A 24,438-nucleotide genomic window follows, 5' to 3' on the forward strand; every position below is an offset into this window, starting at 1 on the left:
CTCGCATCTTCCAGTCAATTTCCAGTAGAATGTCAAACTGATAAATAAAGATATTCTAGCGACAGTTCCCGGTACCGTGGTGCGCTTAGTATCGTTATGAAGCTACGAGTTTAATCGCTGCTACTGCTACAGCTGCGACGATGAAGATGAAGACCGTTGGTGAGCCAGGAAACCGTGTCTGTGCTACATTTTTTTTAAGCTTCGCTAACTGACGAGTGGGGGAAAAATCGCACTTTTTGTATGGCATCAATTATGCGCAATACGACAATGTGTACATGGATGATCACTTCATAGTGACTTCGATAACAAACATAAAGCTGTTGGATCAACCATTCACGAATAAGGCAGTAGAGCTATCGTTAGAACCGGAACATCTAAGTGATTATCATATATATATATATATATGTAGAAGATATATTCAAGAAGTTTTGAAAGGTTCTGTTTCGCTACCGTTCGAAAGATACGGAAAAAATACGGAGCGAAAAGGGTCCTGCCAAATTCTAGACGTTATTTATGACAAACAATGTCTACGCATAGATGATACGATATAGACAACACGGCGCGGTGACATCTGGTTTCTATGACAATGCGTATCTGAGAAAATAGAAAACCCGTTGTCGAAGTCTTTATTGAACTTTTGGATTTTTATACGTAGCGATCGCGTTTGTGTATGCACTCAGTATATTTAAAGCTTGCCCGGTTGACATGCAGCGCTACGATATTTACCTTATGAGATTAACTTAACTAACCAATTTATAAGTTGAATCAAGTATAGTACCTAAAAACAAATTATCATCGCTTCGTCTTCATAGAACACACTACTTGACATCTCGGTGTTTGACGCTGAAAATTTCTTACAACTAGATAGCTATTGCGTCGGCTAGATCATCTGGAAAATTTATACCATCTATAGAAATATGAACATTTATGTAAATGGCGTACATTAAATTCATTATAGCTGTACTATCGAACATGGCCTATCTCTTCAATAGCTTATATTGCGAGCTAACAGCACAAGACGCATTCGTTATCAGTCGCAATGGCATCCATTTATCAAAAGATGCCCAATGTGTTTAGGGAACATAGTAGAAGTAAAGTACGTGGTCAATTCTATCGTTCGAAATTGTGTTTTGTTGCACGCGATAGACCTCAGTAAATAACCTGCCTTTCTCCAGCGGTCCATGCCTGTGCAGTCTATACCACATTTGCCTATGGCGTCACTAAATTATGAAAATAAACGCTGCACGTGGCGTCACTGTGCTCAGTCGCTGTCGGAGGAGCTCGAGTAGTCGAAGGCTTTCATCATTTTCTTCAACTGAAACCAACACGAGAACATTATAATGGAATTAATGAACAACAGCCAGTCGTTCACTCACTATCTTCCCACTGCAAAGAGATAGGGCAATTCCGCTTAGAAAAAGATGGTCTGAGGGACGAAGACCGAAAAACGCCAATGGAAACTTAGCACCGAGGACACCGAAGGTCGCGCGGACAACACTTGGTAACGTCAATTATATCCAGTGTTAGGTCCCTACCATGAATCGGCCTGGGTTCCGGTGATGTACTCTAGGAAACAATATAAATGTCTTTCAACGGAAAACTGTCCAAGACAATACTTTTCGATATATATATGCATATATCTTTAAGGCAAAAACCTCACTGTGAGCGGCATTCCATCGGAAAAAAACGAATAATAGGCATTAATGAAATTGGCAAACTTGACTCGTCCAGTGCAATTTCAACACGTGCTGCTATCGAAAAAAGTAAGTATAACTTAGCCCAAAGGGATAGTTTAGATTCACCAGCAGTTCCAATACGAGAAAAAAGAGCAGCTGATATTTATTGGCAATATAAGAAAATCGATCTTTTCTATTTCTGCGAAGTGGCCTTATGCCGCTTCACAGGAAAGCACTACATAATTTCAGGCGATCATTAAAACAATCCGACTCGAAATTATACTAGCTCAGGTGACGCCCGATGGTAGAAATGACAAGACAGCGAGAACAATAATGATCAATGCAAAAAAAAAGCAAGTCCTTTTTGCCATTGGGTATCCTAACTCTGTTGAACACTTACCGGATTAGCATGTTTAAGTATAGCACCAGCTGCTAAGGCACCAGCTCCCACGCCCAAAACGGTACCTAAGGCTGAACCGCTTGACGAATGTCCAGAATGTGCTCCGGAAGTGTTTTGCTATAATTTACCAAATGCATCTGCAGTTATTTGAATGGTACAGCATCACGAGGTAGTACTCTGAATTCGTAAATATTATAGCACAGAGAATCGTCCATTGGACTTTCAGCAATTAGTAAAAACTAAACAGAACCAGTAAGATAATTAAACAATATACTTTTTAATATTATTCATATTTGAGTTACGCATTGTCTCATGATCGTTCTCTCTTAGCGTTGAAAATCTCTTAGGTACTTGTACTTGAATTCGTCACGCGACAGAGGAGGACATCTCATTCGCATTATTTGTGTAGCCTACCAGATGTTTCTTGCCGAAAATTTTCGATGCGGCAGCACCAACGGCAGCCCCGATGCCACTGCTGCTGAAGGCGGTCCCTAACCCGCCCAAAGCTGCGCCACCACTGCTATTGACAGGAGATGGTTGGCCAGGTTGTGTAGGATATCCTGGGTATGGTCCTGGTGGTAAACACCCCGTACCAGAAGGATAACTAGGTTGGGGTGTGTACTCTGCTGTTGGTGGGGGCACAGGGAAACCGGCGGGCGCTGGGTAGCCCCCCAGTGCAGGATAACTTGGCTGAACAGCTGGCGGGTATGGCGTGACGTTACCGTGAGCCGGCCGTGGATAGCTTGGATTTGAGGCGCATGCGCCTGGATACGGCACAGATTGTAACGTATAAGGGGGCGCTACAGAACCTATAGGAACATAAGAGCAAAATAAAGCAGTCAGACACAACATGCTTAGAAATGGGCCAGAGAACGTTGTTCAACTGTATTGGAAGTAAAATAATTGGATAATAGTTGCACTCATGGAAGTTGATGAAGCAAAAGTTCCTTGGCACTTCGAAGGCAAGTTTCTGGATATTTACAGGGCTGTTATAATAGTTTTATGTTAACTTAACAAATATAAATGGAAATTCTTTACTGTTAACTGATTTTTTACTTTATCCTGTATATAATATCTCCATAAGCAAATGGTATAGCAGCAACGTGGTTGACTACGACCTTGCAACCGTAAAGTAAACGTAAAAATCTGGAGAATTCTTTGAAAAAAGATCAAATCGTCGAATCTTACTAAGATGCTGTACGGCTGGTGTCGTTGCTACCATAACTATATGTTGCAAGCCTCTTGTGAATAACATGAAGGCCCGTACTTACTAGGTCCATAGTTGTTATTATCGCCGTAGTTGTACAGACAGTTGGGATAAAAGCTGCCCGAGGAAACGAAGCCCGGCTGCAGAGAAACAGGAATTGTGTTAATGTTCCCAAATCAACCGTCACAGAAATTGAACTTTAAATAGCTGAGGTCAAATACGTCTTATCTGAACATGAAGTGTCGAATATGAGTGAACAAGAAATAACGATAAAGGGATATGGTAATTTATTTACTTTATTGACATGGCATCGAAACTCAATACAATTCGTAGCTCTATATTCCCATTCCAGTCCTCTAACCAAATATGGCCAGATAAGATTTTAATATAACGCTATTTAAGGTCACTGTAAAAAGGTTCCCATAACTGCTTTTAACAAAGAAAATTTGGACCCATCCACGTTATCGATATAACAGTTCCAGTAAAGACAAGTACAGAAAGTAAAAGCTCCGAGGCTAACTTCTTTTTTTATAATAAAGTTTTCCAACAACCCACGCAGTTACGGACAGAACAAATCCAACTGGACAGCCACCTGGAAGATTTGTTGCGTAAATAAACAGTGTGTTAAGGTTCGATCGGTATCATGCACAATTCTACGGCTCCAAGTCAGGCAAAATTACGAATTACACGAACAGGTAATGCGCTAACATTGACCTTCGAGTGACGAATTCTACTACTATTCCCGTGCTGAATAACTGTGAGAAACTTCAAGCACAGCAGTCAGTTATGATGGCAGACAAAAGCCCAGCATTTACACATTTTTTTCTAGTATGTCCTCTATTATTTTGAGTACTATTAAGGCAGGTATATTCGTATATCAAGTATCAGCTGTTAAGCTATGAATAAGCACCATGTGTTAATGCATCGTAACTTGAGTCACAGTAAATGCTTTAAGTTACTAACCATTATGATTTTAAGTTGACTCCGTTAGCTGTTCTAGAACATAGATCATGCTATAAAAAACACTGACTTCTCGATTTTTCTTAACCCTTTGGCTCTCTTCTCAATCGACGTACATACAACAAATCAGTTCCAAGTTACAAACACTAAATGACTCAGACCATCGAACCCCAATGTCGCTTTGTCAAGTTGCACTGCATCAGTTAACGTACTCAATTGAAGTTCGACAGTAGTGGGACAACTGCTTCACAAATCATTGACATCGCTACGGGCCTTCACTGTCACTCTTCTCGCACGTTCTGTCTGATGCAGTAGGCCTAGATGGCAAGGAGCAAAGTGACTACAGCAGGAAGTGGCTGTGTCAGCGAGCCTTTTGACGTGTTGTCCTACAGCTAGTTGGGATCGGTCGGACTAGCAACAGACGGCGGATATAACAAATAATCGCTGCCGTGGTATCTAAATGCACCTTTCGTAAGAGTGAATTGATGACCCCAGTCGCCGACTCAAATATCGACATTGATTTGGATGCTAAGTGAGAGGTTTGTTCTTGCTGTAATATGGTCGGTACAAGATAATTATTGCGGATGCAGAAATGTTTCCGCGTGTTAGACTCAGACCAGCGATGTCAGCGTTCTAAAACAGAACTCACCAACTATAGAAAAATGTCATCAGCTTTTCGTGCATCACTACAGGGCACAGTGTCTATGCATCGGTGAAGAATAATAAGATAATGTATAATCTTATAGGAAATCAGCTAATAACTTCATTTATTTCCATGTGTGAGACGTGTATGAAACATCCGCTGCGTGTCAGTGCCGTTGCGGACGGCAAAGCCGTCGTCGGTCCAATGAAAGGAGTGTAAGTAGGAAAGACTGAACGTGAAGGGGCAAAGAAAATGCCGCATGATGACTGAGAACGGGTAGAGAGTCGTGTTATCAGCGATGACGTCACAGATTATGGGTGCACTGTGTATCAGGGCTTCACGTGGACCCCGAATCAATGGCAAGTAGAATATGACGGAAAATATGGAGAGTTACGGACAAATGTTGTATCAATACGTTATGCAATCTAAGCATGTGCGAGCGAGATAGCTCTGGGACCGGACGTTAACGAACTAAACGAAAGGATTAAGGTTTGGAAGTTACGTGGCCAAACGGGAAAAGCTGTTACAGGGTCTCCTGATTCTCTCAACGAATTAATACGCTCTAGTTAATAGCATTTGGATATTAGTTTTAGCTATTGAATATTGTAGTAACTGAGCTACTTACGTTGACAGTTCCTGTAAAATCTGCCCCAAGATTTATCTTATCGATTTCGATTTAGAATAATATCTTCAGATAAATTACAATGAAGTATATGATTCTTTATCGATGGTTTGATATGCTGTGTCGAACGCTCGAGTTGACATATTGTTGATGGAAGCATAGTGTGGTTCCTATGGAAAATATGGCTATTTTCGTACGAGTCACTCTAATACTTTCTCATGCCCAACTCTCCTCCACACAACACCTTAATAATCTCTGAAGATAAGTACCTGAAGAAACTTGCTTTAGTGCTGGACTAGTCGATGCTAAGAACCCTAGCCAACAAAAAGGACGGTCTTAAAGTTTAATGTCCGGCTAAAAGTTATTAAGACCAGCTCGTAGTTGAAACCTACGTATTACGTACACAGAATCTTCGCACCTAACTGTAGTTGTTACTAGCCAAAAAAGTTACTGTTAAGCCACAGCTTAACGGAGTTTGTTTGTTTGTTAGCTAGGTTCGTTTGTATTTTTAAGACATCGATAGCTATTTATATACTTATATAAGTAAGCTTCAAAAAACTGTAGCTTCGTCCGAGCATTATATATAGTACTCACTATAGGAACGCTGCCCTTAACCTAATATAGCTTATGTAAGGAACATTTTGCCATTGTATTATAACCAAGTTGAAAAACGTGTACAATCGAAAACCGTTACCAGCATAACATTTACTAATTGTAATAGTGAAATACTTGAAAAGCTTAGATTCATGCGTACATAGAAGATGAAGTATGCATAACTTGAAACCACTGTAGCATCTTTAACAATTCTGTTGCATAACTATAAAAGTTACTTTTACCTCAGGTGGCGCCGTCGGGAGGTCAGTATCAATGGCCGATGTTTGGGTCACCTCGACTAGGTTAAGGGTAACATCTCCATCTATCACGAGATGTGTACAGGTGAGATACGGAAGTCGGTGGAAAAAATCACAGAAGTGTATCCCATCTACAGCGATCTGAGAAAGCAACAACAGCGTATCACAAAATAGTTAATTGCGGGTAACTGGTTGTGGTGATGAAAAAATAAACGAAATCCGACGTCGTATTGAATTCAAGGGGCATAAAATATGGAGTTTCCCGGGTACAATGTAACCTATGGAGTTTCGGGTTTTTCGCCATGTTATCAAAGCGAAAATCTACTGCTGATTTAAGAATAAACGTAATGGTATTTTTTGCGTAGTGCAACACGACTAGTATTTCAATAATTTGTCTACACCTTGTAATGGGCGTCCTGGACCAGCAAAAGTACGCTGAAAGGCTTGTTTCTAGCAAAGGGCATTGAAGGTCCGTGATTCTCCTCTACACCCCAGTGTTCTCCAACTAGGTGATTTCGTACCACACGTCCGGTTTCTCCAGTGAATCCTTCGAATAAAGCAGCTAAATGCAGTATAATTGGTGAACGAGGATTTAAACCAGGACCCTGTTGCAGGTTAATCGCAAAGCTGCATAACAAAAATAACAACTAATCATATAGTGCAAGATGTATTGGTACTCTAGTATCGAGGTAAAACTTATTCAAAATTAATGCATTTTTTCCACTATTAAGTCTCTGCTGCTCCTTCTACGGCAGGTCTCGGTATCTCCACTTTATCACTGCCTAATTACCAATCAACAGGAGCTATCCGAGGTTCTATCCAAGACTTATCTAAAATATACACTATAGATAATATATGCTGCCTGAACTGTTACTTACGCTCTGGCGTCAGAGTTTGGACGTCCATCTACTCGGATTTGAACGCCCGGAACTAGTTTCAACGACTCGACGAAAGGTACATTCTGCAAAAGTTGCTCGCATCACAATGTAGATATAGCTTTTAGTACCATACCAACAGTGCTGCACTATGACCAGTAAATTTAGGCCTATCTAAGGTTTGATACAAACTGATAAAAACTCAGCTATAGTTTCTGTTAACGGTAAGTACCAAACGCAGACGTTGGTCTGGAACATTGGTTTTCATCGTTAGGGTTTTTTGTCCACAAGTCAAGCGTTTCCTTAGCACAATCATAATTACCGAGACCTAATCTCATGAACGTTCCGAAATTTAGGATAGTGAAATAGCTATTTCGAACATTCGAATTGTACTATAACGCAAATACTCTTCCCTGGAAGTCGTCAGTAGTTCTTATAATGAGCGTTCTTGATGAATGATGACTTATATAAACCGTTCGAAAAACTTCTTAAAACGATAACGTGTGTAAATATCGGTCCGTATATTAGATCGTTAGCCATGTGGGCAGAGCACACTTTTGCATCTTACCGTAAAACGGTGTGAAATTTACTTGAACATGGGGTATTGACAACATGTTGAGGTAAGACATCGTAAGATCATTATTCAAGGCGAGTTCATATAGGGTAGGTTATGTTTCCAGTGAGTCACGTTTTATATACGCTGTTAGTCGGCAGCTAATAAATAAGAAAAAAAAAAAACATTTCCATAGAAGGTGTCTTTCATCACGAATATATTTGTAATACTGAATGTATCATCTAAGAGAGAACTATTCATCGATAAGAAAGTTACCCCTAAGTAAATAGATAGAAAAGAACAGTCTTTTTGAGATCATTGTTGATACTTGAACTTGACATTCAGCGTTATTTCCAAGGCAAAAAACTTCGAGATACATGATCTAAAAACTTTTATTGATTCTTTTTCTTTTTATTTTAGCCTTATGCACCTTTGTGCGCCTAGAGGCTTGTGAACAAACGATGCTAGCATCAGATGAATTTATTTTAGCTCTTCTCCTGACTGAAGTGAATAAGTGACTAAAATGCAAAGACTGCAATCCCGTCCCAGTCGTCCCTATTTTGGGAGCTCGCTCTTATAGAAGCGAAGTTATTTATACCAATAGAAAATGCTCGAAATGACTCTTTTTTTCAAGCTAGAATACACATTTCTCCGTAGCCTTTATCTATGGCAGGTTGACTTAAACAAGCTGTCGTTAACACTCAAACTATGAAACCCTTAGTTAAACATTTTATACAGATATACACCAAAAAGTAATTGCTTACTGTAACTGCAATCATGGAGTTTATACCTGACAATAACTAGGATGCTGATATGCGCATTATGTTTGAACTACGGACAAATCTAAAGTTTCTAATGGTAAAATCTACCTTCAAAAGTAAATTTTGAAATTTTTAATCGTTCTTTGTTTACGAGCACATAATCTAATCAGTGATTTACTCTTAACGGTTTTCCCCTTCCCCCCCCCCCCCCGCCCCATCGGTTAGTGTCACTCACCGGATTGTATGTAAGCATTGTGAACTTAGAGGTAGACGTCACCACAACCTTGGCTCAAGATTTTTACATCTATTACTTATTTACTTGACATAATTTCATATCGTAATGGAACTTTATCGTATCGAGTTGAATGCGCTGGGCCATGAACGACCAAAGGTTGGATTGCACTGCATTTATAAACGAGACGACAAACACGTAACAGCCCGGTTTGAATAGAGCTTGCTTCTCTGCGAAGTCTTGTTTTGTCATTAGATTTACCAATAAGCCGCTAGATGGCGCCACCGTGTACACGTAAATTGAAACGCGCTGTCCCAGTCTAAAATAAGTTTTTGTAGAAAAACACCAAACAATCTAATCTGCCTCAGCGGAGAAAAGATAATGACTGTACACGTACCCCATAATAGGACTGGTATTCAATTAAATACAACTTAGTGAAGATAAGTGTAACATTTAAATGAAGATGAACAACTTGAAAGCAATGATTGGTTTTGAAAAAGAAAACAATACTTATTTGAAATATGAAATGAAGTGTTCTTATTTGAAATAAATTTTACTAGATTCAATGTTAAGTTTTATAGCCGATTCGGTGGGAGACTGACTGCCGACCCAAAATGCACCATAGTGAGTAGGGCTAGTCAATACGTTTTCGATGCTATAACGTGCAACAAGCATATTCGTTCAATCAAAATATTTTAATATATATTTTATATATATTTTAATATATTAAGAAATAGTAGGGCCGTTAAAATTTTTTTCGCGTACTCAGTTATACATATACATTTAATTATGGTTTATGATTTAGGAAAAAGTACTTTGCGATATTAAGTTGAGGACAGGTAAGTGATCAGATCGACTCTGCAAGGATGAAAACCTATCTCTACGTAGTTGTGCGATTAGTAATTGCAAGTTCTGCTATTGAATCCCAGTCAGTTTATAATGATTTCAAGACAACGAGTGGCTTTAATTCGATGTTGAAATTTTTCGTTTTCATTTACTCCGCGTGTGGCAAATTATCCGGTAACTGTATTTGTACTATTGGTGAATGTTATATATACAACAACATCAGAGAAAGTTTATTGGAATTGTAAATAGACTTTTCTTTAGGGCAAACTAGTTTAAACACAATAGATAGTCTTGGCTTTAAATTTGATATCAATTGCTACAGTTATTTTTGCTGCTGGAATTTTGGAAAGCTTTGGAAATAGTTAGATTTGTATTTGTATAGGAGTACGCAGGACGCCTGCAGGACAATACAAATACCTGTATGTAGGATGAAAATTAGCAATAAAGGATATCCACGTTTCGTAGGTTACCGCGGGACACGGTTAGTCAGTTCAATAATTTGACGTAGGTGAACTACTATTAGAGAGAATACGTTTATTTTCTCTTTTTAATTGAAAGTAGTTAGTTATACGTATTCATTAGCTTTTCACGATATTGTATGAAAACAGGAGGAGGAGTGTTCGACGACATGACGACCGCACGAAACGTTGAAAATGAGGTGCCTGAAAACGTCGACCCTCAATATCCTCTGCTGTAGTTTTTTGTTGGTTGATTTAGATCGAAAAAGGGAAAATTTCTGCCTTGTTTGGGAAAAACACTTACTAGTATTGGTTTATACTGGTATTGAGAAAGAAATAGACAATGTCTAAGTCATTGCTATTGGTTGTTCATAGGTGTATATTTTAATAACGTCAGAACAAAAAAAGAAATCGCTCCTGCAAGGATGTTTTGCATGTGGGCCTTTGTAGGTAACACAAATATATTTAGCTTTTACATTTGCTGCTGAACTATGTCTGCGATGTGATACCCGTGTTTTAACTCAATGATCTAGAGTGCGTAGCATGACCTTTGGTCCGCAAAAACTAACACAAACCTAAACTTGAATTTGGCATTATTATGCCTTGAATAGGATTCATAAAATGGGTTATGTTGATGTGCCGTAAAAATGAAGTGATTTCAATAGAGTTGGATCTTCCAGAACATCAATTTACCTAGCTCATCTAAGAAATGGTTAAATTTGCAATAGTAAAGATGTATTTAATTTTCTAAGTTATAGTAGTTCATGGTAATTTTCATTTACCCAACGTAGACCGGGCAACCGCTGTTCCACATGACGAAGCAATACGTATTTGTAAACCGCGGTTATAATAACGACCCGTTTGAACTTATTTTATGTGTTCAAACTTGAGCATGAACCTATTTTTGGTTTCTTACACTGATTCAGTTAGTTGATACAATCCCGCGTTCTTCTCCCATTGAAACATATCATAAGGCTATATCTTCCAACGCTTATAGAGTACATAATGTTTATTTTTTGATGAACATGGACAGGTAGATTGATAAGAAGATTAACTGAGACAGAATTGCTGCTCGCAACCCTGTTAACAGATATTAGCGACTGTACGAAAGTAAAGTATGATTTTATTTTTCTGTTCAAAGTTTTACCCAACCCATCGATCCAGACGCTTATATTCGCAAAATTCAGTCCCAAATTGCATTTATTAAGGATGAAACGCATTTTGATCCACCAATATCTACACCTTGTCCTAGAAATTGTAAAAAGAGGGTGTTAACTAAATCGAAACTTCAATTTCAAACATGGCCGTTCATTCTCAGGCTGTTTAAGACGTGGTGCCTATTTAGCGATTTTAGAACGGTCAGATCGCGCTGCAAACTTTCTTATCGAGTACCTTTTTTAAGAGGCCGGCATTTCTTCCTCTTGCAGCTTCCTCTGGACGTAGTAGTAAATCTGCACATCTGTAATTTTGGATGTGTTAAGATGCCTGAAGCTACATTTTATAATAATTGTACTCTTGAAACGATTCGCCATTTTTTTTTTCATAAAAAAGGCCTTTTTTATTCAATATTTGGTAGGTCGTATGCTGATGCTACCGAACTTGAGTTATTTCGGCAAACCAATTTCGAGAATCGATGGCCTAGGCTGTAAAGTTTTTGAATAAAAATCGGTGATTTATTCAGAGGAAAAATTATTGACTTTTTTTTACATCCAGCACACCACGGTTTTATTCCATACTGCTATACTTACACGCAACTCTTAGAAACGTGTCAAGATTATGTACCGTAGACAGCGCATATATTTTGACCAGAAAAGTGCGGTTTATAGAGTAGATCATAATGGGTTGCTAGAAAACAAACATCGTTCCATTTTTATAGTCGTTTATAGTAGTTTTAAAGTCGATAGTAATGTAAGCCAGTCTTAGCCACCTATTTCTGATGTCCCCGTAGAAAAGTTGTATCTTACCACTCTGATATGCTATATCGGCTCTAGACATTAACCGATAGTTGCTAAAGGACCTTCGGACACGTTGACAGTCTTTTGTGAATCGAATGAACGCTCCTATGAAGCGTTGCAGTCGTGGACTATATTTTTTGTTGGTGCCATGATAACGGCATGTTTCTGTCAGATGATAAATGCGCCATTTTAAAAAATGGAGTATTCATTTGTTAGTACGAGCGTGATTGATAGTGTAATGCTTCTTTCTGCCGTCGTACAACTAATAGACTAAGTTTTAAATAGTCTTCTGAAAGACTCTACCGGTGTTGTGCACTCGAAGGGAACGACGTATCGCTTTAGCCTTGCCAGCATCTAAAGAGTGAAACATTTTTAAATATTGGACGAAGTAATTGGCAGAACCAAAGTTTCGTAAAGGTAATAGCTCGATGCATGGAAGTGTCCAGATGTCTGCACAAGAACAATGCCCCTGCCAACTTTATGTACACTGCTTTACTCACTAAAGATAAATAACCTTTTGCCGTACCGTCACATACCGCCTCTACTATTATGAATCCCTTTTTGACATAATAAAGCTATATTAAAAACTTGATAAGTGGCATTATGTGTCGGGTATCCCAACAAGGGCACAATATTAAAATTCTGAAGAAAAAATTCTATTTCAGTATTAGAATTTTGATTTGAAGTGGACGTGTGAGCGTTAAATATGGGACGAGTTATCTGGTGAAGCCCAATACTACGATATTTTCAATCACCAATTGGCATCACTATGACTAAATTTCAGACCCGATTTCCTCTTACAAAGTTCGCATGGTCGTTGGCTCGTTTATATAAATTTCCGTCTTCAAAGAAAGTCTAAAAGCATGATGTCGCTCAGTCCAATCGGCGCCTTCTTTGCCCGGATGGGCTAACCGGAGATTGTGTCGTGCAATAATGTTACTGTTTTACTTTGTATTGTAGCAAGTGACCTTATCTTTTTTTGGATCACATATCCATATTGGAACACATATTAGAACTTTATACCATTCTTGACACGTGCTAGAACAAGAGGATCTTATTTTGTCGGCTGTGATAGAAATAGGCTTTGTTTTTCCAGAATTTTCAACTAACAGGTGAAATTTTTATTTAATTACCGGCAGATTCGACGACTAACATATGTCTAGGGCCTTGAAAATACGTAAATGAAGCGTTCGAAGCTATATGGGAACCCGGCAGAGAATTGACCTGGCATCCTTGCAAGTGAAACGTTGCCTGCGACCTTAATATGTGTTATAAACCAGCAGCTGTACAAATAAATTGTTTGCACTTTAATACTAAAGGTGAAGCTTGAAGAACTACTCACGTCGCTCGCCTAGGTAAATTTTTTATCTCATTCTCGTTTACACCATTTCGTTTGGCAGCCTAGTTTATTCAGCTTTCCTCAAAGCAGTGGGCCGAATGGCTTATTTGGAAATGTCAGGGTTATCTTCAGGGTCAGAACTGGATGGTCTAACATTTTGTCAAGTCTAAACGCCAATCTGTCTAAATACATGCAGAAATGAACCAAGGACAACTGGGGAAAGACGTTGGTCATTTTTTTAAAGATTTTAGTCTGTTCAGTAGCAGTATTTAGCTCCATTAAAGACGACCGAAAGCCAGATATGACCTCGGAATATACTAAATCAAGTATATGCTTGCATGTTCTGAAATAACAACACAGAAAGCTCATCGTAATCTTCGGCATGTATATTAAATTTATTTACAGTTAATATATACATTTCTTGCACATATTGTCCCTATCGTAACAACCGACGCCTTCCATCGGTGTTATCCATTTTGGGCGTGATTCATTCGCGAGTTTCGGCTCCCAGGTGTCTTGTTTTTCTAAGTCTTTCTTGCAAAACTGAAAAATTTCATAAAAATATTAGTGGTTATAGTCATGTCTAGAACGGAAGTGATATTTCACGGATCGAAGTATACGTTACGATGATGAATTCACGTAAACAAGATTCTTTTACCGAGAGAACAAGTTTTTTTTGAACAAGTAGCACCGCCCACCAATACCGTTCAACGAGTTTTCCACCAGTTGTACATCGCAGATTTACTAGTCTTCTTCGAAGGGATCTGATGAGAAGGAGTTCATGCCAGTCTTAATAGTACGGTACCGACATCTTCCTTTCGATTCTGTGGACTATTTGCTAGCCACGTATCACCGGTAGTTACTGTACAAAAACTTTCCGTTCCCCACGTTCGTTCTCGCGGCCATCGCATGAACGTCGTCTAATCAAGAAATACCCTTCGAGTTAAATAGCTCTGTCGATTTTTACGAATGTCTCTTGTAGTCGTTATTATTCATGCGCAGGCTCGAAAGGTCCGCTGAAGTCACCTGCTCCCGATTCACCGATTGGCCTGTCGCCGTCGTTGTCGCTTCTGCCGTTTTTGCCGTTGTGTTTGACGTTCCAAATCCTCTACACTATCTTTGTGAACTTTAGGTCGGCGACTCTGATTTTGATTTCGATGTGATTTTTATTGTTTATTGAGCAAATGTTTCAGTTTGGCCAGATTGCTGGTGGTCTGGCCATCACCTGGCCGTATGTCCAACGCGGCCAGATAGGCAGATTCGGCCTCGGCCAACTTGCCGTTGACGTGAAGCATGGCGCCAAGATTGAGATGGGCGACGTGGTCGCGAGGCCGGAGTTGGGCGGCCTTTCTGTACAGAGACTCCGCCTCTTGATTGCGGCCCGCCTCACGGAGGGCGCTCGCGGCCGCGAACACCGTCTCAAAATCGTACGAAACTAGGCGGGCTGCCTTAAGAATCACGTTGGCTGCGTCACGGTACCGCTTGTGGTCTTGAAGAAACTGGCCGTAATGACGATACGAGGCGGTGTCACCCGGCCGGATTTCGATCGCTCGCTTAAAGTGCTTTTCTGCGTCGGCAGACTTATTAACACGGGCCAGAAGTTTGGCGTACGTTAATAGCGCGGGTACATGGTCAGGCTTGACTTTGAGGGCTTCCAGGTACCACTTTTCTGCTTCGGAAAAATTCTCCATACGGGCATAAGTCTCGCCAATCATATTATAGAGCGATTGAGGTTGGTATGAGCGGGGCATCGTGGTAACAGCACGTTCAAATACTTTCAAGGCCAGACGATGCTTGCCGTCGTCGGCGTACAGTTTACCCAGGTTGTACAGTGCAGAAGTCTTGGTTGCCTCGTGAAGTTTCGGATCTTTCAAACCGGTACCATCAATGCCGGCAGTATGTTTAAAAACGGTTTCAGCTTCGTATTTCCGTCCAAGAATGACGAGAATTAAACCAATGTTCAAATGGGCTAGAGCAAGTGTGGGTCGATATTGGACTGCCAATTGGTAGCTTTCAAGAGCCTCATCATACCGACCCTGTTCGTGCATGAGTAGGCCAAGATTATAGTGAACATCTGCCATATTTGGACGATACTGTAGCGCCTTGCGATATGCCTGCTCGGCTTCACTTTTCCGTCCCGCTTGGCTGAGAATGTTTCCCAGATTGCCGTAGGACTTAGGGGGGTTAACCGTAATTCCGGAGCGATATAAACTTTCTTCATTGAGCCAGTTTTCATTGCGTTGCATGGTTCGTGCCATATAACTGATCACGAGCAACGCAAGTGTACCTATCCAAATGTATTTGATATTGGGCATATTCTTGTACAGGTAATCCGCGCCGATAGCGATCAGAATGCAATAGCCCATTGACGGAATATAAAGAACACGTTCGGCGACAACGAAGCCCACGTAGAAGAACAGATTTGATGCAGGCAGATACGGCAGTACCAACATCGCCATACCCAGTACGCTAGCGTCAATCCGAACATTCGTTTCACATTGACATGGCTCGTTGTTGTTATTCACGTTACACGTGATGTCGGCGCGGGCGTTCACTGCACGCAAGAGCCGGCTCGTGATGAACGTAAGCACCGCGTAGAGGAAAAGCGACAGCATATTGCGCGGATCTTGGAAGGAGCGAATTAGCGGGATGGAGCCCATTGACCAATCAAAACACAGCCATTTCGGATAGCACAACAGCTGAAGATTGACCACTGGTAAATATAGGAACGTCAACGTGCGAGTCAACAATGACTTATCATCGGCTGCCGGATTGTCTGAGCTGGAGAACGCTGGCGGCGACAATCCCATGAGGTAAACACGAAGCGCTAGAAGTACCATAGCGGTACAAGCCAAATTCACTATCCCCTCAAGGTGTAATCCTTTTTTCCGCTTATTCCGTAGGAGGTTCACGATATCCGTTAGGTTACAACGTTGCGCCACGAGTAGATCGTACACTGCACACACCGATAAAACGGTGATACCGTGTTCTTTTGTTAGCATGCTTGCCATTGTCAGGCCGAGCGTCGTTCGGAGATAGGTCTTTTTATGCTGTTTTGACTCGACGCTGACGGAATCGTCGCGACTTTCACAATATTTCATATACGAGAAGAGCGCAACAAGAAAAAAAGCGCAGGCGCCCACATCCGCACGTCCCACGACGCCTGCTACTGCCTCCGTGTGGACCGGATGTGAAGCGAACATGATGCTCGCCAGGAACGTCGGCACTTCTTCCCAGGCGAACAGGGTTCCAGCCAGCCACGCGAATAATGCCGCTACCATAGCGTGAAGTAGCACGTTTAACAGATGATAGCTTCGGGGGTCCATTCCACTGAGGAGGTAGTTTAGCCGGAAGGATAACACACACAGTGGCCGATACGACTTGTGCGATCCGGAATGACGCAGTGGCGTGCCCCAGAAATCGTTAGTAAACACGTTCCGCAGAGGCTCCGTTGGTCGGACGTCTTGGTTCGATACGATTGCACGGTTGTCATCGTAGGCAAAATCTGCTGGCAGAGTATTTAGGTAGACGGCTGTGGCCAGCAGGATGGCCGCAGCTACGACGAGCGTCGTGTTGGCAGCCATACAGCCGGCATTCAGTTCGGCCCGGTCTCTCGGACTGAAGGCCGAGACGGGAGTGTTTTGGCTATGGCCTCCCGGCCTGACCCCCCCCCCCCCCCGCCGCTGGAGCGCGAGGGCGTCTAGGGGGCGCTGCATCCAGTGTCGTGCTTGTGCCGGTAGCATTGCCTTTGATAGTGGAGCTGGAGTGGATGGAGGTACTGCGCTCTCTGCATATGGAGAATGAGTAGTTGGGAGCAACTTCGGTAGGCTCCGATTCCGAGGCGGCGAGAGAGAGAACGACAGCTGAACGAGTCGAGGCGAAGGAAGAAGCGTCATGGAGCGATGACTCCAGCGACCGTCGCGTTTCTTCGTCGTGTTGCTGGCGTCTGATCTTTGTGGAATTTTTTAGTAGGCCGTTTTCGAATCTCGTGCGGGCAGCCTGGAAATTTCAAGCAGTTAAAGTCTACTTGAGAGAACAATTTCGGTTAAAGAAGAACTCGTAGATAAAGCGCTCAGTAAAAACACATTCTGATAATTTCTGTCATGTCTATTGCTCAACCATTGTTTATTGTTAGACGTTCCTTTATTAGCTAAATTATTATTAGATAAACGTAAATATTTTGTTACTTATAACCTACCTGAATAATATTAAGGAAATGGTTATAGGACACACTGGATATAACACCTAGGGCATTTCTTCATGAACTGGCTTGTCCTAGCTTTTTAGGGTTTTCTTTAATGTGTCATCTCTTTTAGGATTGTCTGGACGACTCCCCTACCTCACTCGCTGTTGCAGTCGTGTCTCTCATTAATCTGATCGAACGAAATTCAAATGACAGCCTGATTTTGCCATGAATAGTCACAAATCGTGGTGTACTTCACGATATTGTTAACTACTATAATGTGAACAGCTCCTCAGGCTTCGTTTCAATCTGCGTTAATGGCGGGGCCTTGATTGCGTACCTCGGATAATAGCGCAAGAAGTGATCCTTTAAAATCAGGTCGGGTTCTCTATAGCTAACTGAGAACTACCATACTATGCATTAACATTTATAATGATACTTCTATACCATCGAAATGATGGCGTGCAAAATCAGCTGTACGGTACGTTTCAAACGATACGTCGCATGTTTTTACATGTATTAAAAGAAATTTAACTACCTAAAATAGTTACGTAAATCCATTGCAATGCACATTGCCGGTGACTCGTTTCCGGATACAGAAGTAGCATTTCCCCTATAACATTTTTGTCATCTAGGTATAAGGCAGAATTCAATAAACAGTGACTAGTTTATTCATCAAGGCATGCTTTTAAAATCTGGCTGGCATCTTTTTTAAGCCAAACACAAACTGTGTCAATTAAGGAAATCTTCCGGATTGTCCAGTATGAAGAACACGTGTGACTTCTCCACTATCTTCAAACAAATATCTTCGGAGCGATTCAGTTCGATCTTCCGGTGCTAGAAGTGCAGTTGTTGAAATGAAACATATTTTTAACCGGAGACGTTTCTTTTTTCTTTTTTAATTCATTTTCGCCGCTTCGCAGGTCGGTGATCGGTCCAATCGGATTGCTATTTTTAAGAAAAATTCATTTTTGTCTTAACGATGAAACTGGCGGATTTGGGGGTGAAGATTTAGGGTTCTGTTGTACCTCGTAGGACAGTACCGAACGGATTCTGATAATAACTAGATTTGATTTACTCATAAATATAGCTACTTTGAAATTACGGACGTTTGCTTTGCTCACCGTTCTGCAGTTTGCCATCGTAATCAACGTTCGATTTGATGCTTTCTCTTTATACTTATTTTTTAAGCGTTATATTCTACTCTGGAAGCAAGCGAGATTCGTGTTTGTTATATGATGTCTCGCTGTGATATTTTGTATGGAGGTTTGTCCTAAAGGTCCACTTAATCAACCTTTTTTTATAGTTTTACAAGTAGTCCTTTTCAATGCGGTTCCTGGCTTACTTTTAGTACTTTTAATTTACTCTATAGAATGGTATAAACTTTTCCAAATCTTCCGAAACGAACTTTTTCATTGTTCTTATCCGCGGGCACTACTTAATTTTACCCGTCGCTTTGGGAATTCAAAGTAAATTCTGAATTGGAATAGTTGAGAAGCAATGTTGACTTAGGCTGTTGTTTAGGTTTATTTTTCTCGCAATCTGTAGTCAAAAAAAAACAAAGCACGTAGGTAGAAATGCTAATAGTGTTACATTCTAACAATATATTCTTTGACCATAACCGAGTTGTCTTTCAATTGTCTAAAAGTATCATGTACTCTTATGAAATCCGTCTGTTTCGTGAATGTTTCAGTTCTTATAGACTACCTTATCAATACTTTGGCAAAATATTTGGGGTATAACGTGTAACCTTAATTACCGTGACGTATCGGCATGGTCGTAGTCACGTTTTTCTGTTTATGCGAACGGACCCGTCCTTATCCTTTGCAGTTGTATTTACTGTGTTAGTCCATCTATTTCTAGCTATATAGTTAGCTTGCAACTTAATTTTCGGCAGAAGATGGTCTTTTTTCTTTTTGTCCATTCCTGATTGCAGTATTTTCACTACACCACCCTTTGACGTCTTTGGCTTTTTCGAATTATACGACCATACCATATATTTATTTCATTTCTATATCCGTTGCTGCTCACTATAATATTCCTAGTTTGTTCTCGTTCTGTTTCCCTCTTGTTGTATTTCAATCCAAGACATCAAAGTTGCCGGCAACTTACTTTAGTGTACGCATTTCCACTCAACAACCGGACTCTCAACCTACTCGTCTCCTTTACTCATTCGCGCCCATCGTAACTTGCGTTCATCGGCCGGGCCTTTAATTATTATTGTTATCATTATTATTATGGGTGGATTAGTTGGCTGGCTATTGTTTATGATTACCTGTAATTACCATAGCGAACAACCGGCAGGCAGCGAAGGCAGGCTCGCCACCGGTATCCGGTCCTAGCAAGCATTTAGATTGGTGGTCGCATTTAGTATTTGGGCAGCCCTCCCTCCCTTCCTCTCACTTTTTCATCAGTTACCCAAGCACAGGCACGTTCGATGAGTCCTGAAACAGTCTGAGTGTAGAAGGGGATAGATCAAAGATGCGATGGCTGTCCTGCTGTTCAGAAGCTTAGGATTGGGCGTCGTTTTTACCGAAAGGTGAAGATTTGCTTCTTGTTCCCTTGTTTGTAACTGCGATCGCAAACCAACAAGGACTACAAAACGTACGTGATTTATGAGTTCGATCCATTTTTTGTACGTTGCTCCGTTCCCGACTGGCCTCGTTCTCTGCAGCGCTCTTTCTACAACTGCGAGAGCCAAAAACGAAAAAAGAACCAAACAAAGAAACTAGGTTTGGTCCAACCCAGCCGCCGCTGATGCTTCGAGGGAAGGCAAAAAAATAGGTAATATTGCCGGTTTGCCTATAGTCACTTCCCTATGAATGGATTGTAGTTATCCAGTAGCTTGCCATTAATCTGAGGCAGAACGACGGAAGTGCTGAGTATTGTATGGGTGAACTAGGCCCGGATCTGAAGATTGAGTCGCGCCGCGTGCATCAGTAATACACAGTTACAATAGCAGCAACAGCAGTAGCACTAAAAACTAATTGTTCGAACTGTTACTTTTCTGGTGATTTTCATTAAAATAATAGTTGTTCGCGTTTGTCAGGGGTAAAAGCTAATGACAAGAATGCGGGAAACAAGCTCTTATGCATGAGCGTGTCTGTGTTTTCTATAAGGTACATAAGCAAAAGATGAACAATGATAAGGAGGGGCCAGAGCAAAAGAGATTATCAAAGACTAATAATAAATCACGCGGTTTTTACAGTAGCGGCCTGCTTGTCTGGGTCCCGTTCACCTTTGGCGATAGTAGGGCGTGAATTGAATATCGGGGCTAGGTCTGCTTGGTGGTGACGAACGCATGGACATGGGCGGATGTAAGACCACGCTAGTTTTCTTGTGCTCTTTTGAGATTGGGCTGAGGGGTGCAGTGAGGCACACAAAGGAGAAAGAAGGAGAAGCTTAGATAAGTTGGGAAAGCTACGAAATGCCATCTTTCTTTTACCTGGGAGGTAGAGCGTCTTGCTACCTGAAGCTGGCGAGACAGGCGCGACGCGCCTAGGGACAAGACCTCCTAGGCTCTACAGGAAGCTGTTTGCTTCGATCGCCGATCTGACCCGATCTTCAGCCTGTTTCAATAGATTCACGCTGAAGCCCGCGTAGCACTGTCTATAACGCTCGTGCACGATCCCCTTCTAAGCCCCTGTCATCGGAGATCGTTAAGCTAAGATGAAATCGAACGAAGGAAAAGGAGCTATGAAACATTCATTCAAGCTGACATTACCTTTCAAGTAGAGTTTGCAAAGCTTTTCGATTTCACCACGCACATTGCCTCTCGCCTATCAGTTGAATCTCACGGCACCGAACGCCCAGCAATCCTCGCCTTCACCTGGGTTATGGGTTGCGTAGCACATTGCCTTCATACAACAACATAATCAAGCACAATACCGGTTGACGGCGTTATTCTGAGAGGAAGGATTACTGCCCTGCCGGAAACGATGAGTTCGCATCGAAGGGCGCTAAAAAAAGATACGGTAGTGCCTTCCAATTTTCCCGACAGTAGAGCAGATGCCACGAAGACGGCTAGTTGGAACCAGCCAACTGTACATAAATAGATTTAGCAGGAGCTCATTCGGCAATTTCTATTTCTACTTCGCCGATAGCCGCTTGTATTCAGTTATGCAACAAAATCATTCCAGACAGTATGTCCCGTACTAGCACTTGTCGCCATAGACAAGGTACCGATATGTGTAATCTCTTTAGACATATTCTACAAGTACGATGCTGCCATACATCTATTCTGATCGCTGTCGCTTAGCCAGCGAATGGCATAACTGGACAATCTAGGCAACTTCATATTCTTTGATTTGCAGGCGCGGACCATGCTTCCCTTACTGCTGCTGTCACCGTTACTACCGTTGAATGGGGTTGAGGCGAGGGTAACTCATGAATGTTTCACAGAATCGTGACAAGGTCCCATATTCAGCCCAAAAGAGTCCGCTCGCTACTCAGATAGAGTCCCACGGAATAGTCAGTGGGCGACAGCGGGGCGGACCACAGCAGACTGAACCTGACAAGGATTGCAAGCATGACAGCGAGGGTCCTGTACCAGCTGCAACTGAACTTAAGGCAACGGCACGCGACCTCACAGAAACGAAGTGCTTTGTTCTGTGTTGTAACCGCTAGACGTAGGAGGTCGTACATTGTCATTTGTGGACGGCGGAGCCCATGCGTGGTTATAGGCTGTGCAAAACGAGGTATAGCATTCACGGACCTTCTCCTGATTCACACGCCTACGGGTCTGCCCTTTGTTGTTAGTTAGGGTCTGTGGCGACAAAACAGTCTGTGTGTGTCGTTTAGTTACGCGTATGGCACACTCTACGATCGAGTGCTATCATTGTACCACTCTATTACTGTTCCTTATATGGAATATGGTTATTATATTATCTGCATGAGTATGGTACTGCGGTTTCAGTGAAATAGTATGTGGTATTTCCTTTGCTATGATGTGGTATAATAATGATTAGCATACAGGGATCAAAAACCGGAAATCGTAATATAGAAAAAGACATGTAACGTGTTATGGTCTAAGACTTAGTGGCCATCTGATAGATTTAAACGATTAAGCAACGCCTGATCATTCATTGAGATAATGTATTAAGCTCTTACAAGCGAATCTGGCGAATTTTAAAACTAAATTACTTTTAAATTTCGCGGCGCTTGCAGACGAAAGAGCTGGTGAATAGGTCAGTGCTCTAGAAACTTATGATTGAATTTCTGTCAGGGGTTAGCAGGCTCAGAAGAAAGACAACCTTTGGTTCCGAAAAGTAACATTTATTGCTTAAGTTTTTATTCGTCGAGAGCCACATGACTGCGGAAACCTATCGAAGATCGGTGACGACACTAGGCAAGAAGCCATTAAGCAAAAGTATTGTGTACATGTTAAGAACAAAGACCGGGACGCACAAGGCCGGCGAATAGTTGACCAAATGCCAGGACCCGAAAAATAAAAACGCATTGCCTCTATTGAAGAAGTTATCCACGAAAGCAGAGTTTTGGGCCTAATATTGTTGCCTGTTGACCAAAGCTGGCATATCACATGTAATGTGTTACGGAATTATAACCTAAACATATCCACTGTGTGTTAACTCGAACCCAGTTAAAAATGCGTATGGTACATTTTATGGATTTTTAATCAAGAAAAAACCCGTCCGCCGAGATAAGGCATGCTTCGGCCTCTACTGCCAGCCAGAGAACGTTTAGGTATAACAATGGCATCAGCCGAAAAAGATACCCAATTGAGCCATCGTATCGAATAAGTTCGAACATAAGGTGATAGCAATAGTTGTAAAGGAATCTGCTATTATGAGATACTCGCAGAAAAAAAAGGACATAAATGCAGTTTGCTATTTCGAGTTACTCAAAAGGGTCGTTCAAAGGACCAAAAGGATGACACAGTAATCGGTGATAACGCTAGATTTCATCGCCATGCCTCAATGAGGTTTTGAATTAAGCAAAAAAATATCCAACGTAGACTTCAGTTCACCTATTTTCTCTATCTAAATTCGTGTGATTACGGTTTTCGTGCTCTAAAAACGGCATCCGATAGGCAAACATATCCCAGAATAGACATACTTTGAACAATTATGGAGAAAAAAAATTAGCTATGGCAACGAGGATGGTACGTATATAGTTGTTCAAAATCTGTGATAGCGCTGAGACAAGTGAATGGAAAATAAAAAATACTATCTGCTTTTTAACATATTATGAAATCACCATTCCAGCCAGATGAGTTCAAAAGCCACTTCATTTGAAAGTTTATTCGATTTGTTTGTAAAGACCTAATAGTATGAGGAAACGTGAATAAAGCAATAAAATTTTTATGTTCTTTATATAATGTATTAGTATTCACACTTATATCCAAAAATATGCCACTATAAATTTTAAGTACGGTTGTTCTATGGAGTGTATTTAAGAGCTATATCCATTCGTGGCAGCGTTAGCAAATTTCCTGCGGTAATCCCAAAAGTAATAAAGGCTAAAACCAGTTTTTTTAAATATAGTAAAGATTTCCTTTAATTTGTTTTCATTCAGTTAAATCTATGTGTAATTTATTACTTCGCCCATTCACAGCTGTCATTTTCTAAAAACTGCACACGCACACACTTCTTGTTTCGCGCCAGCTTACCTATTCATTTTCATTGTTCAAATGACGGCTCTCGTCGAGTAAGGAAAACATCCATTTTGAATTTCCCCGCCTCTTCATGGGGCGTCCTAGGAACACCACCTTTTCGACTTGGGCCTGCCTATGTATTGATCTCGTGCTGCTGATGTTTCCACAGCCGAAACCTGTTCTTTCCGCTAGAAAAATTCGTGCTCGATGCGATGATTTGAGATAGCAATCGATATCGCTCGTTATCCTTTCTTATAGTCCTCT

At 41.2% G+C, this 24,438-nt stretch overlaps 2 protein-coding genes and 2 long non-coding RNA genes across 6 annotated transcripts; 1 reads left to right on the forward strand and 3 right to left on the reverse strand.

The window, feature by feature from the left end:
- Window positions 1-565: 565 nt before the first annotated feature.
- Window positions 566-9,024, reverse strand: LOC111253715 (galectin-4-like). 2 transcript variants are annotated; one of them, XM_022813521.2, is made up of 8 exons: window positions 8,784-9,024; window positions 7,238-7,320; window positions 6,761-6,921; window positions 6,345-6,500; window positions 3,348-3,423; window positions 2,491-2,885; window positions 2,077-2,193; window positions 566-1,315 (listed from the first exon to the last, which is right to left on the reverse strand). In XM_022813521.2, exons 2-8 carry the CDS (start codon window positions 7,263-7,265, stop codon window positions 1,262-1,264), a joined length of 987 nt encoding a protein of 328 aa, XP_022669256.1. In that variant the 5' UTR covers window positions 7,266-7,320; window positions 8,784-9,024; the 3' UTR covers window positions 566-1,261. The 2 variants fall into 2 exon arrangements, with proteins under 2 accessions (XP_022669256.1, XP_022669255.1); XM_022813520.2 differs by having other exon boundaries at window positions 6,761-6,986.
- LOC147754466 (uncharacterized) lies at window positions 3,562-4,886 on the reverse strand. Its single transcript, XR_015317416.1, has 2 exons — window positions 4,247-4,886; window positions 3,562-3,875 (listed from the first exon to the last, which is right to left on the reverse strand). It is a non-coding gene; the product is annotated as an uncharacterized LOC147754466 (long non-coding RNA).
- A 4,719-nt stretch (window positions 9,025-13,743) lies between the features above and the next one.
- On the reverse strand, window positions 13,744-17,699 carry LOC111254635 (protein O-mannosyl-transferase TMTC2-like). Its single transcript, XM_022815692.2, has 2 exons — window positions 14,037-17,699; window positions 13,744-13,921 (listed from the first exon to the last, which is right to left on the reverse strand). Exon 1 carries the CDS (start codon window positions 17,272-17,274, stop codon window positions 14,545-14,547), a length of 2,730 nt encoding a protein of 909 aa, XP_022671427.2. The 5' UTR covers window positions 17,275-17,699; the 3' UTR covers window positions 13,744-13,921; window positions 14,037-14,544.
- On the forward strand, window positions 16,052-24,075 carry LOC147754467 (uncharacterized). Of its 2 annotated transcripts, XR_015317095.1 has the most exons (3): window positions 16,052-16,191; window positions 17,695-17,939; window positions 21,875-24,075. It is a non-coding gene; the product is annotated as an uncharacterized LOC147754467 (long non-coding RNA). The 2 variants fall into 2 exon arrangements; XR_015317094.1 differs by lacking the exon at window positions 21,875-24,075 and having other exon boundaries at window positions 17,695-18,255.
- The last annotated feature ends 363 nt before the right edge of the window (window positions 24,076-24,438 follow it).

This window comes from Varroa destructor, unplaced genomic scaffold (genome assembly GCF_002443255.2).
Source record: "Varroa destructor unplaced genomic scaffold, Vdes_3.0 BEIS01000007.1, whole genome shotgun sequence".
Taxonomy (NCBI): Eukaryota; Metazoa; Arthropoda; class Arachnida; order Mesostigmata; family Varroidae; genus Varroa; species Varroa destructor.